We start from the raw sequence: 18,580 nt of genomic DNA, 5'->3' as shown, positions 1-18,580 counted from the left end.
GCGCCACCAGGGGAGCCCAGTGACCACCCTTTTATAAGCAAAATGCCCATTTCTGAAATTAGTCTAGAATACAAACTTCTTGAGGGGAATGATGGTGCCTTACTTAAGTTCAAGAGCAAAGCCTTTCCCATAAGATATGTTTTATAAGTGTTTGTTGGCAGCCTGACTCACTGCCTCAATAACTGAAGGACATTAAAGGAATCTGATTGCCCCCTCCTAAGTGCTGAGTTCACCTCTGATGGCCTCAAACTCTGCCTGCCCTACCGTGATACCACCCCTATGTGTTTGGCACACCTATCAGCTTTGCAGGTTTGAGCAACGTAAACTTTCCCTGTCCTCCAGCCTCCTTCCAAGGTGCAACTGGGGATTTTCATTTTATAGCTAAAGGAACTGAACACTGCTGTTGTTATCACATGTTAGGTTGGCGAAAATGAAGAAATCATAGTTGAAATTTAAATATTAAGCTTTCATTTATTTAAGATGGAAATGTTCCCTTTTGGCCATTAATAAAAATCACAGCACTAGAGGAAATGGGTTTTCGGGAAAAATCCCCCAAATCATATGGCTTTTTCTTTTTTTCTACAGAGACTCCAAGTTTTCATTCACTCAACTTATTCAACAAATATTTATTAAGTATCTACTATGGCAAATACTGTCCCAGCTATTGGGGATTCAGTGGTGAACAAAACAGACAAAATCAGCACCCTCACTGGGCTTCCATTTAAGTGGGGAAGACAGATAATAATAAACAAATGCCTAAGATGTAAGTGTTATAAACAGCACATTAGGAAGAAAAAGAAAATGTGAAGGAGCTGGAGAATGAAAGGGAGTGCTGGTTTGGATCCCGTGGTCAGAGAAGGTCTCCCTGGGGAGGTGGCACTGGAGCAGAGACAGTCAGAGGTGTGGGGGGAAGAGTGTTCAGGCAGAAGGAATACAATGTGGATCAGTCCTGAAGCAGGAGCATGTGCATGTGTTTGGGGAAAGGCCAGGAGGGTGTGGGGCTTGGAGCACAGTGAGTGAGTAGAAGAGTGGCAGCAAGGGGTCGACAGATAGCCTGGGCCTCTGCAGCCTTCTGGCCTGAGAAGGAGTCCTGATATGATCTTGGGTATGATTTGCTGTGAACAGTTAACTGGTTTATGATGTAAACGTTGGAAGGAAAAGACAATGAAGGCCAACAGTGGAAACAGAAAGACTTTTTTTGGCTGCGCAGCCCTGCTTGCGGGATCTTAGTTCCCCGACCAGGGATGGAACCCAGGCTCATGGCAGTGAAAACGCCGAGTCTTAATCACTGGACAGCCAGGGAATTCCCCAGAAAGACTTTTTAGCGGCCTCCTTGAAGTAACAGATTTAGTTCACATCTCAGTTATAAAACACATACTTAGTTGCTAGTTACATGAGGGCCCACTGCTTAATTAAAAGGAAGGAAAGAATAACCTCTGGCTTTCAGATTTTTTTATGCAAATGGAGAGGAATTAGCTAGATTCATTCATTTATTCATTCAAAACATTTATTTAATAAATGTCATATTCCAGATACTCTGCTATGCTGTGCACTGAGAATAAAAACATGAAAAATATGCTAAGTCTTACCCCCAAAGACTTACGGACAAGTACAGTGGTATCAATCAGAGGATGGAGTGATGAACTTGGTCTTGCTTCACAGAGGAGATGACCCCTGAGTTGGGCCTTAAAGGAGAGAAATTACACTCTAAGGAAGGGGAGGAACAAGCACATGCAAAGAAACAGGCATGAGGTAGCATGAGTAATTATTCAGTGTTGCTGGGACCTTGCGTCAGGAACGAGAGCCGGTGAAGGAAAGACTGGAGGGTGGGCAGAGGCCAGAATACAAGCTTGTGGGTCTCATGCATGACTTCCAGGGCTATATCAGATAGCCTGTAAATTATTTTCTAATTCTAGGACTTTATGATTATGTGAATCCATTTTACTTTCTCCATCAGTGTTTGGTATAAGCATCCCAAGCCCTTATTTATTTTTATATCCATCTTTTCTAAGTTATCTTGCTCTACAACTTTAAAGAAAAATGGTTAGAGCCTCTTTTCTTGCATGGGTTTTGCAAAGAACCTGAGGTCTTCTGTGGCTTTTAAAGATGACTTCTGTTAAATTAGCAGAGCCTACAGGAGCTCCTGTGAATTCCCAGTTGCCAGCCTCACTTCTTGGGGCTTCTTCACTCCAAGTCTTGGTGCAGTTGTCTGGATTTGCAAGTTTAAAGTTAAAATGAGGTCCGAAGTACATGTGGTATATTACAGAGACTTGATAGTCTATAATTTCCACAATGGAACTAATGTGAGTTCTTGATCTATTTTTCACAGGGCTTTTGGGCCATAGTTACTTTAAAAAGAACCCTCTTGAAAATAGATCTGAAACGGATCTCAAAGTGTGTGTTTACTCATTCGTAAGCATTTATTGATGACCTACGTTATGCAAAACCACAGTACCAGGTACTGGGGACACAAAAATGAATAAGATAAAATCTTTTCTTTCAAGGAACTTCCAAATATTAGTGATTCTTATTTAAAAAACCTTATAATTCTCTGACTTTTGTGTGTGTGTGTGTATATATATATATATATATATATATATAGAATGGTTTTAGGTCAATGGTTTAAAAGGTTTTATAAAATTTCATGAAAAACAGTTGAGTTCTTTGATTATGCATAAGCTCAGCCTGTCATGGAAAACTGGATTTATTTATCTAACATGCTGACTAGAGGCAAGGAGGAAAACAAGCCAGAAGAAAAGTACTAATTCATGATGCACAACTTGAGAATCTCCATTGAACAGCTGCATCGTTGGAACACTCACCCTTTTTGTTCACATGGAGTTGCTATCTGGAATCCTCAGATATCCGTGGTCGCCCGAGGGCTCCTCAGATGTCACCAGGGCAACAATAAAGTAACACACATGAAGCAGGCCTTCTGTGGCATTCTTTATGAAAAGCATTGAATTAAATTATTGCATAACAAATCATCTGCATATGAAAGGCAGTGAACTGTTGGAGAACCCAACTGAAAACAATGCTGAATTTGATTCCTACCTCCACTGATAACTTACTGGCACTCTTAGAAATCTTACTGTGACCCGAGTTCCCTATTTGGAATGCGGGAAATATTAATAATGTACTTATGACTTAAGGCAGTTGTGAGCTCAATTTAGGGAGATTGTTGAGACGGTTAGAGAAAACTCCCATCTGTCCCTTAACCCTGTTCATCTTATCCTTTCTTGGTCAACCTTTCAAAATGATTAAGAAATTTCAGCCAGAGTGGTCTGGTTGAAACCATTGCTCTCCACTATGGAGTTCCTAGCAAAACAGGTAACAGCTGCATTGACTGAGTCCTTACCATGTGCCAGAGATTGTGCTAATCAGCATTTCACATGCACTATTTTATTTCACCCTAATAACCTTCAGGGTCAGTGTTATTAACATCCTCATTTTATAATGAAGACACTTAAACTCTAAAATGTATGTGATTCTTGGCCTGGGTTCACAAAGCTAAGGAGTATTCTGAAACAAAGATTAGAACTAGGTGATCTATCCAAGAGCCCTCAAACTTCTGTACATATTGGTTTAGGGTGAACTGTACATCACATCACATCCTCTCTCACCATACTTGGCTTCTGCTTAATCTTAAAGCCATAGATAGAAATCTTTATAGTAGGAAAAACAACTTCTACAGACAAAGTTATATATATTAATTCAAGAAAGCCTGTGGAGAGATAGAATGTGAAAAATAAACAACATGTGATGCTTTAAGCACGATTAAACTAAAATAAGACATTTTGAAAAATATACTGAAATATTTACATCCAAATGATATTGTCATTAGTGGCCTACCCCCTTATCCCAACAGTGCTTGAAGCTCTTCTTAGGAATTGCCACTTATGAACCACACGAAAAAAATGAGTCTCATTCTTTTTTTGGTCTGATTTCGATTTTGGGTCCCCAAAGAAAATCAATCACCATCTCTTCACCAGATTTGACCATGAAAGACTTAACGATTTTTTAAAGAGCAAGTCCATTCTCAAAGTGCCAAAAATTGGTACTAACAATTTGTATTTGAAAGGACAGATTTCCCCCTCTTTTAAACTCTTAATTATTTATTTATAGCTATAAAACTAACACGTTGATTATAAAGATAACATGTTGGTTATACAAAGCACTCAAAGACAATAGCTACATTCTTCTAAAGTATACTCAAAAGAGCACTTTGAAAATATTTTAAGCCGGCCAGCCAGCATTTTTTAAAATAAATGTGATCTCGCAAGAGAATTCCTTTCATGGAGACAGCAGATACATGACTATGATAGGTATTTTTAAATGATAACATTTCTTTATAGTCACATATCTTATGTGGTATTCTAAGATGGAAACACTATTTGTGGATAAATATACAATTATTTCTTAAATGCACCATTTTGTTCAAGGGAAATTATAATAGCTACAACTTTTAGAGTATTAACAAAGTACCAGGCACACAAGTTATTGTATTTAATACTTAACACAGGCCTAGAAAGTTAATATTATACTCATTTTTCATGTGATACAACTAAAGTTGATAAAGGCTTAGGAGTTAAGCAGAGTCTCACAGTTTGGGCTGTCTTCCTTAAGGCTCCTGTGCTCAACCAGAAAGCATTCATGGTGGAAGAGAAGCACCGTTATTTCTGCTTAGATGTAGAATAAACATACAAGTTAAATTATAAACATCAACACTTGAGTGTTAATGGGCTCCTAGAACTGAGGTGCAATAATTCCTTTAAATTTTTTTAAAAATTTTATTGAAGTATATTTGATTTGCAATATCGTGTTAGTTTCAGGTGTATAGCAAAGTGATTCAGTTATATATGTGTGTGTGTGTGTGTGTGTGTGTGTGTGTATTGTTTTTCAGATTCTTTCCCATATAGGTTATTACAAAATACTGAGTATTGTTTCCTGTGCCATACAGTAGATCCTTGTTGGTTAGCTATTTTATATATAGTAGTGTGTATATGTTAATCTCAAACTCCTGATTTATCCCTCCCCTCCCTTTGGTGACCATAAGTCTGCTTTCAATATCTGTGGGTCTATTTCTGCTTTGTGTATACTTTCTTAAATTACTAAATAAGATAACCTATGTGAATGCATTTAGACAGAGTCATTTAATTAATTCTCAAGTTTTAGTACAGAAGAATCACCTGACATGCTTTTTCAATATACATTATCTGGGATCCAGTGGTAAGAAAGTCAGGTTAAGCAGTTGAAGATCTAGGAACCTGCATTTTTAAGTTGCTTTGCAGAGAATTGTGAAGCTCTAGGTCTGTGGGACACACTTCGAAAACACCATTTTATCACATAGCAGATGTTCTAAATATGGTTTCCTTTCCTTTCCCTAAATGCCTGAATACAGGAAGAAAAACCAAAAACAATAGTTTAAAACAAGAGCTCAGTTCATAGCGTACTACTTACTACGTGTGGTTTACATTACTTGATTGAAATACACCAAAATGAAATTTCATTTCAAATTTAATCTCTTACCTTGATGGCCTCTGTAAAACTTTAGTGTATGAAAGTGGTGCTTGAGTGAAGAAAGTTCCCACAGAAGCTATGGTTTGATCTCTTCAGGACTCCTCCAGCATAAGGAGCAGCTAGACTAATGCCAGGTGGGGATGCAGGGGATTTCCTGTTTATTCTTTTTACCTACTAAAATGATTTTATGCATCCTGTGATTTTTACAGTTGTTCTGAAAGGAAGCTCTTATATTTAACTCCATTGAGATGTACTGCTTATGTTTTTGGAGGAGGGGAAGTTGAGGATAAATCTCCTTTGCACTTCTCATAAGTTAATGAATTATGTATTCTTCCAGCTTTACTTGTGTGCTGTCAGTAACAGAGACGATGTTAGACTTCATAGGACTGATGATGAATTTCTAAGTTTCATAAGTTATGTGTCAGACAATTCAGGAGGCAGTGTATGCATTTTTGGGCTCTTTCCCCCCCTTCTTTTCCTGTCCTTCTGGCAAGTAACATTTGGGTAGCTTAACCCAGCTCATACCAGGATGGGTAAGAGAAGGGGATTAAAATTAAAATTCTTTAAAGCATCTCACATAAAACGGCTTTGTGAAGAAAGAGATTCGAGGTCATATCAAGATTTTATATTAATTTTGATTTTTTTTGATTCATTTTCTTTCCTCTCTATGTATAGCATAATCAAGAGGTGTCTGTGGGCAGAGCTGTTGCTTGATGACAGCAAGCAGAGTGTCTGGGAAAGGCCTTCATCCTATACTCTTCTGGAGCTACTGAGGTCTGATATGTCAGCCTTTTTAGGGTTGGATGAAGGCTAGAGATAAGAGTTAAGTTGAACCTTCACGATTCAGCATCAGTAGGAAGTACTGCTGGTTGCCCTGAAAGCACAGTTGTACCCATGATGTTTTCAGAGAATGACAAGTCAAGAAAACTAATGGCAAACTTTTTTGATGTTAGGTTCAGAATCCTTTCAGTTCACTTACTAAAAAGAGAGAGAAAAAATGTATGATATACACTTTTGATATACAAGGAAGGAAAAAATTAGTGGCAGTGAAACAGGCCCAGCCAGGGCCAGTAGGAATGGCATTTACTGCAGAGCCTAGAAAAGTGGCTCCTTTTTTCAGAAGGGAAGGTTTTAGGGATAAACTTGACATAGGTATAGAAGATCAATATATGATCATCAATCTGCAAGTATTTATTACTACCTTCAATGTACTCAAAAGACACATATGACCTTTAACCTTTTTAGATGATGGAAATGGAGGGGTTTTTTTTTGTTTGTTTCTGTTTTTTTTATTTTTGATTTAGGTAATCCAAATGTCTTAATCCCTTGAAAACATATACATTTGAAAAATCACATATAATATCTGTTCATTAACACTGAGCGAAAAATAGTCAGGTCAGTAGGGGATAGGAAGGCGACGAAACCCTACATGCCCCTCCCTGAAGAATTTGCATGAGCATTTTCAAGATGTTTTTGTGAACAAGTTGTGGAGGATTTTTTTTTTTAATAGAAAAAACAGTCCTGATGAATACCTTGACTTTGAAGCTTGAACTTGAATTCTCTACTCAACATCAACTTTTGGATTTGTGTTTGATATAGCTGGGTCATAAAGACCCACATTGACAAATTTATTTAGAACTTTTAATTCTGGATAAAATAAATGCAGTGTCTAAGTTAGGTATCAGCCCTTACCCTCAGCATAAGGAGCTTTTGTTATGCAGGAATGCCCCAGCTGGGGAAATGCCAGTTAATAGATTCAGACAGATGGATTTTGATGAGAGTCTGCACTGTTCACACCCCTTTAGCAAATGTTTTCGAATATTCTCAAGTAACACGCTTAACTTGAAAACAAATTTAGATTTGCTTACTTTAGAGTCAATAGCAGTTATTATCATTAGTGGTATATAAAAATATCTGTTCTGGTTTTGCATATTAAAGTGCTAAATTCATATGTCACATTATATCTCCAGACCTTTGGCTGCCTTGTACATACAGAGAAGACGTACTTTGAATTTAGAACAGGCTTTGGCAGAAAATTATTTCAGCTGTTGTGAAATATTGCACTTTTAAAAAAAAATTTCCCTCCCCACCGAAGTCCAAGTGGTCGTCAGCTGTGGAAATAGCATTATGAAATTCCCAAGAGGAATGCAAGAAGATCCGTCATTACTTTTTTCTCAGTAGAGGCTGTGAAACCAGACCAAAAGGGAATAACATTAGAATAGAAATCAGACTGCTCCAAGGAGCAAGGGAAGGGGGTATTTCTTACCAGAGCCATTTTGTGGGGTCCAGTAGTCTTTTCATGAGCGTGAGGTACCTCTCTGGCCACATTTTTTGCCAAAACCTATTGTTCCTTGGCCCTAACTTAATTGAAGGCCAGAGTATCAAGCTGAACGTATAGGAAAATGGGAAAGCAGGAGGTCGGAGATAGTGCTTTGAGGTGAAAGTATGAGTATTAATATTCTGAGCGCTCTTTTGTGGGGGGCAGGGCGTTTGCTGGGCGTTGTGGATACAGCTGAAAAACAAGAGTCGCCTAAACCTTGGCGTCTAAGGATAGATTGACTTTATCTATACAACAAACAGCACATCTAATTGTTTAATTACAATTGTGGAAAGTGCTGTGTAGAAGGAAGGGCGCTATAGGAGTGTAGCAAGGGGGCTGATAGCATCTGGAGGGTTGGAGAATGCTTCCTTGAGGAACAGCATTGGAGCTAGGTTCAAGAGTATAGTATAAATTTCTTAGCAGAAAGGTTTTTAAAAAGCATTTAAGGCAGTGGGGACAGCATATGTGAAGGCTCAGAATCAGGAAAGCACTTGGGTCAGAACAGGGACTGGAAGGCAACTGGTGTGGTTGGAGACAGAGTAGGAGACAAACTGGTGGGCATTGTTAACACAGCATTACACATTCCTGGGAGACCCTCTTTACATTTTATTCTGTGTATGTACCACGGTGGCTCTGCTTGGTACCACTCGTTTTCTGGCTGAAAGAAAAAATATTGGGACTTCAGATTTATTCTTTTATTCTGTTACAGTTCTTACCTGTCTCTGTCTCCACCTCTGTTTCTAAAAAAAAAAAAAAAAAGTATTTATTTTTTGTGTCTCATAAGAAAATCATACTACTGCTTGTTCATAATGGCATGGCAAACTTCATTTAATATCTACGGTGGCCTTGTAGATCTTTTGGAAACTGGAATATCAGTTCAAATTAGTAGAAATGTGAACTATCTAACATTATCATGGCATGTATTGATTTAGGTTTTAAATATGGCAGTCTTTTCTTTCTAACTTCTGGAAGACCTGGTTTAGAAAGAGGAAAATAAATCAACTCTTGTGTACCAAAATGACATTTCTGCAGGGTTTACATCACATCTGTATGTGCAGCAGCTGTTAGGTCATTCCTAAAACTCCAGCATTTGTTCATATTTTAAGATGCTCTACATTTTTATGAGCAGATCTAAGTGTTCAAGTTTTATTTGAAGAAAACATGCCTTTCCAAGTTGCAAAATATAATTTCTGGTTCATTTATTAGGGAATGAGAATATGAGATACATTTTCTAATGCACTTCTGGTGGTTTAACTTCTCAGCCAACTATGCAGAGAACAGCATAAACCACAGATGCTGGGCTCTTTCCACCTGTCGGACAAGATTTTATTGATTGCATTGTTTTGAAGACTCCTGTTACTAAGACTTGTGGCTGTTTATTTGTACATTGTGTACATTATGAAGAGATATAAGCCATTCTTGTTGATTGTCATCATCAGATTTGAAAAGTTATATAAGTGAGGATATTAGATACACTGATGAGTAGTGATATGAAATTGGTAAATGAAGTCAATTTCGAAATGAGATAGAATATTTGTTAGGCAGTTGCTCACATGCTAATTGCAACACTGTGATTAATGAGTGGTGAATTGATGGGATCTGCTGACCACCTACTTTATTGAGAACATTCTTTTGCTCATAGGTCACAGTAGAATAAAAAAGAGAGAGAGAGAACAGAGTCTCTTCTTAGTAAATAAATAAAAATTTGACCTGATGCATGAAATACCTTTAATGATACTTTAAAAATCGCAAAAGTTTTTTAAAAATCACAAAAATTACCAAAAATTACAAATGAATGCTCTACCAACTGAGTTTATAAATACTGAAAGAAGGAAGAAAGCAAATTCCGATCAGCAAAGGTCATTTGTAGAAAGGCCTCTGAAAAGAGATGAATTTAGCTTGGCTGGAGAGGGAGGTAAGTGCTTGTGGTGAGGTCCAGAAAAGAGGGGAGCCCTTATTCTGTGTCTGCTGCTACCATCTCCCAGTTGTGTGGCTCGAGGCAAGATACTTCACCACTCAAACTCCGTTTTCTCAGCTGCTCATCATTTTGTTGTGTGGTATTAAATGAGGTAACATATGTAAGAGAATGGTGATGGTGCAGGGTAAGTGCCTGAAGTGTTGCCTTTTATTATTCATTAGCATTATTCATGAATACAGATCATAGAAATCAGGGTTGTTATGTGCACAGATTGCTGTATACAAAAGCACAGAGGATGGAACAAGCCTGCCTAGAAATAATTCAGTCAGTTTTGAACAATGAAATGTTATTTCCAGCAGATTAAATACATTAAATATTATTTTAAAAACACAATATTTAATGATCCCCACAAAGTTGATTGTGTAACTTTTAAATTTATTTATTTATTTATTTATTTGTTGGCTGTGTTTGGTCTTCGTTGCTGTGCGTAGGCTTTCTCTAGTCACAGCGAGTGGTGGCTACTCTTCGTTGTGGTGCGCTGGCTTCTCTTGTTGCGGAGCACAGGCTCTAGGCACGCAGGCTTCAGTAGTTGGGGCACATGGGCTCAGTACTTGTGGTTTGCGGGCTCTAGAGTTCAGACTCAGTAGTTGTGGCTCACTGTCTTAGTTGCTCCGTGGCATGTGGGATCTTCCCGGGCCAGGGCTCGAACCCGTATCCCTTGCATTGGCAGGCAGATTCTTAACCACTGTGCCACCAGGGAAGCCCCGATTGTGTAATTTTTAAATGTCCTTAAAAATCTAGATTATTCCATACACCCAGAATCAGAAATACGACTAGTCCGTGACTGACCTTTAACAATGTGTTTCTAACGGAAGAATATGTGTGTTCACTCACCTAAATGATGGAGGGTGTGACATCTTTGACTGAAAGTTTGCTAGTCCAGTTTTCCATTTAGAATAGTATACATAGAAAGTCAATCTTTTGATCTTTAAAAAAAAACTGTGGGTAGAAATGTGATCTGGAGAAACATACATAGAATATGTAGTATGAGTATACTTTGGGAATTTCCAGGTTCTGAAAAAGTCATCTGAGGAGAGCTGGGAGGAGGACCTGGCACATTAGGGTCATGTTCAGAAGCATGCCATTTTCTCATGCTAGTTCGCTAATAGCTACACACACCACTCCAAGAAACCTGTACCGCCCTGATCCCAGCGCAGGCAAGACCCTGGAATCCTAGTGGGTGGCTTCTGTGAGGGCAAAAAAAGAGCCCTAGAGTAAGAGATCCTGGCCCAAGTCACTGAACAGAGCCAACTCTATTTTCTTGTGTAAAATAAGTACCTCTAGAACATTTGGGAAAAAAATCACTAACTACATGGCTTGCTACAGTCTAGATATTCAACAGTTGCTCTTAGGAGTAGCCAAAAGCTGTCATCACCTTGTTTTGTTTTAAACATCTATTAGTAGGCTCCTTGATTACTGATTTCTAAAATATAAGCTCATTTAACACTTATAGTAGTAGACACTACAGTTACCCAATTTTACAGAGGAGGAAACTGAGGTGGAGTGAGGTGAAATAACTTGTCTAAGGTCAGGCAGTTAGCAAGCCGCCAGGCAGGGCTTTCAGCTTGGACGTCTGGTTCCTCCAAAAGTGTGCTCTCACCCCTCAGGCTGTAGGGCCTCATCTATACTGGAAGTATAATAAGGAGCATACAAGTATGTATCTTATCTCTGTTGTATTTTTGTACAAGTTCTAAGTTTTTGTGTAGACTTACAAACAGTGAGCTGTGGAACTGAAGGAGACTTTAGAGATCATCTACGAGTCCGACTCCTTATTTTACAAGTTCTCACTAAAGACTAGGGAAGTTAAGTGATTGACTCACCATCATAGTGATCTTGGTAGCAGAAATGTGGTAGGTACCCAAGTCCCCCGATTCAATGCCCTTTCCGTTGTGCTGCCTTTCTGTCTTCACAGGAGATAATTTAATTATTGTTAAAATCACATTCTTTGAAAAACTTTTAATTGAGATATAATTCACATAATATTCACCCTTACAAAGTATATACTTCAGTGGTTTTTAGTGTATTCACAAAGTTGTACAACCATCATCACTATCTAATTCTGGAACATTTTCATCACCCCAAAATGCCTATTTGTAGTCACACCTATTTCTCCCTTCTCCCAGCCCTTGGCAACAGTTAAGCTACTTTCTGTCTCTATGAATTTGTCTATTCCGGATATTTCATATAAATGGAATCATGCAATAGGTGTCTTTGTGTCTGGCTTCTTTTACTTAACATAATGTTTTCAAGGTTCATCCACGTATAGCAGTTATTAGTGCTTTATTCCTTTTTATGACTGCATAATACTGTATGGATATACCACATTTTGTTTATCTTTTCATCAGTTGATGGACCTGTGGGTTGTCTCCACTTTTGGGCTATTATGCATAATGCTTCTGTGAGCATTCATGTATATATTTTTGTGTGAACATATGTTTTCAATTTTCTTGGATATATATTTATGAGCAGAAAAGAGGAAGGCAAGGAATTAGCCCTGAGGCACTATAGCCTCAGAGGTCGGCAGGGTAAGAACCCTATGATAAACTGAGGTGACACTAAACCAGGAGAGCATGATATCTCAGAAGCCGAGTGAAGAAAGAATTTCAGGAAGAAAGATGTGACCAAAAGTGTCAAAAACTTCTGAGATGTCGGTGAAGATAAGGACCGAGAAATTATCATTGAACTGGCAAGCTGCAGGTCATTGAGAAATGAGGTTGTGCTGGGGTGGTGGGAACCAAAACCTGAAGGAGTGGGTTGCTGGAGATAGAGAGGAAGGTAAAGAAGTGAAGGCAATACATAAGTCCCACGTAGGTGCTGTAGTATGTCTCAATAACATTATTGATGCATATAATTTGAGATCCAATTCAGAGGCATCACAATATATTGGAAAGAGCACAAGCTTTGGAGTCAGACACACTTGAGTTTAGCTGCCAACAATATCACCTGCTTGCTGTGTGACCTTATGCAAGTGACTACTTAAGTCTCTGGACTTTATTTTCCCTCATCTATAAAACTGAGATTATAACACCAATCATACAACAGTGCCGTGAAGACTAGAAATAATGAAAAACCCATCCTGGGACAGCTTCTGGCACACAATGGTGACACTATAAAGTGTCAATTTTATATTACTAATTTTATTATTTTTTAATTTACCAACCAAAACCAAGACTGCTGGTATTCTATGTTGCTTATTATTGAAATCCAATGCTTTGTAACCAGATGACTGGGAAAACTTTACAGAAGAGTAGTCATTTCTGTGTTTTGATGGATAATTGGAAGCTCTGTGGCAGAGAAGGTCTAAAGGCATATTTCTGATGGGAGAGCCACAGATACGAGATAGCACGTGTGTCTGGAGGATGCCTGAAGTAAGAGACAGGTTGGAGAGAAGGGCTGAAGGCAGAGTATGAAGAACCTTATAAACCGTGTTAAAATAAATGTAATCTTTATATAATCTTTAAAGATAAATTATACGTCATGGTAATTATTTCCATTTTATTATCAAAGCTCAGTGCCTCCATGAACCTGAATTTTAAAGGGCTGTACTTACTAACTTCAAGAACCACGTGGTAAATAAGATTCAAAACACCACAAAAGCCCATGGCACTTAAAAGATAGATTTACAACCATCTGGGTGCATCAACCATAGCTCCCAAAATACTGGTGCCTGAATGACAGCCTGATGAAACTTTCATGATTTCATGGGGAAAATGTTATTTGAGGCTTCTGACTGATCGTTTTTTTCCTTTACTATGAGGCTATGGCTTTTCTTCTTTTTGATGTTTAAAAATGGCATTTTTGAAATGAAATGATAGTGGTGTTGTTGAATGCCTTGACCTAGCAAAATTAAAAGGTAGATAACTTCAATTTTACTCCTAAAGTTTCTTTTGAAATTATTCCCAGTCTATTAAATCACAAAGTCTGGGATTTTTTGTCTTAAAGTACACTATCCTTGAAATCTGCAAACATTGTTTCACTTAAGTATGAAGGGATCACAAAGAGTCCCCAAATGCCATTGCTGTTAGTAGATAATCCTGAGACACTTAGGAATCTTTAAGGGTGTTCTTCTCATGCCACAGGCAGCCATTCGAAAGTCCCTGGAGGAAGTCTCTGTATACATACAAAATGTGAAGTCTGGTGTATACATATAAATACACAGTTGTGACTCCCAACCTCTATTGAATGAGGTTGATCAGATGCTTAGCTCATACAGAATATTCTTGCAAGGTCTCAGTTCAATGGAAAGATTTGATGAATTGGATGAAGTGGAGGAGTGAAGTTTTACGAGGAGCTTTCACGTGCTAAATCAAGTTTCTGTAGTTTTTCTTCACATTTGCATTACTAAGACAGGCATCAAAGGGGAACCGTGTTCTAGTTTGATAAAATATTTTAGAAAGTGTTTTATGTTGTTTCTTCCCAAGGATGTTATAGATTACACACAACATTCAGATTTTTTATAAACCTTTGTAATGTCAGTGTAAGGGTGAGCTCTCCTAAACTTAAAAAAAGAAAAAAAAAAAAGTGTTTCGCTCTGTCTCATTCTATAAGCTAAATATTCCTGGTAATCGCATACATTCTCAACAGAGTATACCGCCAACTACTGTGATTATAAAAAGGCAACGTCTAGTCTTAACTTGATTACTAGGTATTAGACAGATGACGATAAAGCACCAATGCAGGCTGGTATTAGAGAAGGACACCAGCTTTGGTGCTCTGACAGAACTGGGTTTGAATCCAGCTACCTGACAGATGAGAATTTGCTTGCTGTTCTGTGGAGTATCACAGAGAGCCAACAAATTAGGTGAAGTAGATGAAGGTGTGAGTTTGGATGAGTGGGTTGTGAGGTGCTCTTCGGAATAGGTGACTCTTGAGATGAATTTTTAAGAATAAAATAGAAATTCACCAAGGGCTTGGGAGGAGGGGAGGGTGCTATGGCAAGGACCAACAGCATACACAGACAGTTAGGCATGAAGACTTACAAGGCGGGGGCAAAGGGTCGAGGACTACTGACCCCAAATCAAGGTGTCTGAAGGGCATACAAATGGAAATATTCAGTGGGGTTGGTTGCTTCTGCTTGTTGGACTCATGTGAACTTTAATTGATAAAGTAAGCATTTATTCGTATTATATAGTAATGAAATTTTCCACTGGGGTAGCAGATTCTTCATTCTAAATTCCTTATCTAAAAAAGAAACAAACAAACCACCAACACCCCCCCCAAAAACCCAGCTATCTAGAACAATGAACTTATGATAAATTAAAAAAAAAAATCTTCCTAACAATATTTTAAAATTATACTTAATTTTTACTTTAAATTACTTTAAATTATACTTACATTTTACTAGATGCTTATACAGTTCTTACTTATTCATGTTCCCAGGAAATCTACAGTGTTTTGAAAATACTCAACAGCAAAGATAGCTGTTTTACTAGGCGATTAAAAGGAAATTATGGGTTTGAGTTCAAAACGTCAGTTCTACTAACTGGGATCTAAATATTTTGGAACTCACTACAATTGGCTAAGGGAGAACTGAGAATGTCATTACCTAAGAAAAGACTTCTAGTAGAATTCTAATAAACCTGACTCAACAAAGGGATCACTCTTCATGGAATTTTTGTTGTTTATTATTACAAATTTTGTTATCACTTTGATCTGAATAAGATGTTCCAAAATAAAATCCAAAAAGCACAGTGTGAACAATGTCTCTGACCTATTAAGTCTCTGAATCCAGTAACAGGTATTCACATACTTATCCAGCAGAGTTTTTGTTCGTTTTGATTTGTAGAAGAAAGCTATGTTGCCACATGTCTACTCAAATAAATTAACGTTACCATCTAAACTGACTCATTTGGAAGGGGCAAGTCTACATAGCAAAAAAGTATGACATGTATGCATGCCAAAAACACTGAAATGAACAGAGTTCTCATTTTCTTCTTGTTTAGTGATGCCATCTCTTGACCTTTACCCTGCACCCTGAGTCAAGCACAGATGCTGAAGTGTAGAGTCATAGAAAATGAGAGGATAGGGTGGGGTGAAGGGAAGGGGCCGAAAATAAGGGAGGTGCAATTTCTCAAGACAGGAATTTAGGTAAAAAAATGCCCCTGACAAGGCAATTCCAACTTGAAAGACTATCTTCCCCAGCTAGGTGGCATCTAGAACCTATGACTGCCATTCAAAGAAAAAGAAAAAGGAAAAAAGGAATACAACATTTTCCCCTTAAGGCAAAATGAGTTGTTTCTCTTTAGTAAATGCATGGACTTAAATTATGGAACCTCAGATTTTATAGTCAAAGCAAAGGAAACCATAAGATAAACAGTTAAAATGTTTTATTGATTAAATGTTATTGTAGCTTTCATGTGTATTTTGTAAAGCAAAACATGGATATTTCATGCAATGCTTCAAGCACAATTTTCTAAAGAAAACCAATAATCATGTGTTCTGATAGGAACAGCATATTCAATAGTGGACAAATCCCATAGCATTATTCTTTTTTCTCACAGTAATGGTAAAGTGTTTTTCAGTGATTGTAAAAAAATCACACCATCTTCTTTCCTTTTACGTAGAACTTCATAAGATAATCCACATGCAAGAAAAGCATAGAATAAACAATGTCTCTTATCTACTAAGTTACTTTCCACCACTATGTTGAGGCCATGGCTTGGTGCCACCTTTGGCCTCATTTCTTATCACAGCCCCCCACTATCTCTGAGCCCACAGTATTCTCTTGAACCTCTGGCCCCTTATTATTTCACATTTGTATCCCAGAGCCTAAAAGGAGTCCACTATTTTTTTTTTTACTAAATGAATAAAGAAATAAATAACTTTAGGCTAGAAGTGATGAAACATGTAAATAATATTACAATTAATATTTACAGTTAACAAAGCACCTTCTTTGTCTGATTTAATACTCAAAATCATGCTATGAGGTAGATACGTCATATCTCTGTTTTACAAATAAGCAAACAAAAGCTCAGAGAGGCTAACTAGGCTTCCCAAGAGCCCAGCTGATGAAGTCACTTAAGCTGAGATTTAAACCCCGATCTTTACTAAATTCCATATACTTTCTACTACATCCTGCTTCCTCTAGAAGTATTATACGCAATGAGTAGAAGCTGAAAGATTATATCTAATATATTGAATTTTGATCAGGATGAAATAAGAAAGCATTCTATTTTTGAAAAATTCAGAATATTGATAACATTTTATGAATTCTCACATTCGTTTGGTTTATTCTTCTTTATAAATATGAAAGAAGAACCAGCAATGCAAGTTTAATATCACAAGAACGTTGGCAGTATTTTATTAACCTGCCCTCCTAAGTTGCCTGCAATGGTGTAATTACTGCTATTTATCAGTCTGTGCGCATGTACTGAATTACAAGCCTAGAGATGTATAACTTTCACTTACAGAGAAGAAGGTTGGAGGGTGCAAAACATTCTATTGTAATCCTAGGAAGATATTTTTAAAAATTATATTTCCCTTTTGCAATCCCATAATGACTTCTTTTCATGTAATCTTCTCTTTCACTGATCCATAGCTGGAAGATCCACCAGCATCCAGCAGCATGCTCCCCCAGGAACTAGGTGAGTGACAGTTGCCTGCTGCCACCTAGACTTGGCAGTTGAAAGGAGCAGAGATGGCTCCACTATGCGTGTTGCTATATTCCTGACTTTCCAAAGACTGGGAAGTCGAAGGCCTTTACAAGTGTATATTATTTCTCCATGTACATCCCCGTACTTCCCAGCATACAGCATGTCAGTGGACCCTACATGAGGGTTCTAAAAAATGAATCTGAGTAGATAATTTTTAATACTTGTCAATTAGAAATGTGATGCTGCATAGAAGAAAAATACAAAAATTAGGAATAGGTTGGTCAGGGCTTAAGAACATGTGTTGTCCCCATCCTCAACCCCCCCTTTTGGAGGGACACCTTTTACTCAAAAGAGATTCTTCCTGTCTCATCCATTCCCAGTTTAGAATATTGATACATCCTTATGGCTGTCTTTTCTGCTATTATTGCACACTATGAAAAACTGCAGATTTAAAAGAAACTCTGACAAGTGTTTTGAGTAGGAATAGGAAATCCTAAACCCAGGATGATTATTTCAGATGATCACAGCTGCCTGCCAGTGCTTTTTTAGGATCATTGTTCAGTGTTTTTGAATGAAAAAACACTTGAACGTGACTATTCTCTCTGGATCTCCTCCCCTCTGTGCCCACTGTCTGCCTTGCTTTGTAAATGTAGACATGCATTAGCTTCTCCCTTCAGCCTTCCTTTTGTTTGGTCAGGTGTCTCCTTGCAGACAGCTGACCCACAACTCCAGTTCTCACTATTGCCTCTATTGTGAAGACTCTGACTTCCCTTCCTGTAGCTCTGCAGCTTCTTCTAGGTCCCTGATCCATCACCTGAACCCACAACTCTCTAATCTCACTTCAAACTCATGACGAGTTCAGAGAAGGAAGAATGAGTGTATCATTCCAAGTGTCATGGAGGAGGCTGGGCCTGAACTCACTGTAATGTAGGCTCTTCTACATCAGAACTGCACAGATGGAACTTTTATATTAAGAAAATTTTTTGAATTCTTGGAATTCAACAATATGTCTAATATACAGTCAGTGGTTCCCATTAAATCTAAACTGCTGTCTGAGATCAGTATTAAGTCTGCAGAAAGCTGTGCTTGTTAAAAAATCACAGAATTAAGTACTTGTTGAAAGAGCCTAGCAAAGTGACCAACATCAGATCCTTGGTGGTCTTGCTGACC

General features: G+C 37.9%; 1 protein-coding gene across 2 annotated transcripts in view; it reads left to right on the top strand.

Annotated features, from left to right (window-relative positions):
- STARD13 (StAR related lipid transfer domain containing 13) overlaps positions 1 to 18,580 on the top strand; it is a gene marked incomplete at its 5' end in the record, with an annotated part of 222,351 nt that overhangs the window by 12,626 nt on the left and 191,145 nt on the right. The window contains one exon of one of the 2 annotated variants that reach the window (XM_082859470.1): positions 17,360 to 17,401. The exons of the other annotated variant lie outside the window; for it this stretch is intronic. Within the exon in view, the coding sequence (XP_082715596.1) occupies positions 17,383 to 17,401 (19 nt within the window). Of the gene's footprint in view, positions 1 to 17,359; positions 17,402 to 18,580 lie in introns of those variants that run through there. 2 annotated transcript variants of the gene reach the window in all.

Source organism: Leucopleurus acutus (assembly GCF_964270905.1).
Source record: "Leucopleurus acutus genome assembly, chromosome: 18".
Classification (NCBI taxonomy): Eukaryota; Metazoa; Chordata; class Mammalia; order Artiodactyla; family Delphinidae; genus Leucopleurus; species Leucopleurus acutus.
The sequence above is the reverse complement of the archived record's forward strand: the minus strand, read 5'-3'. Positions and strand labels throughout refer to the sequence as shown.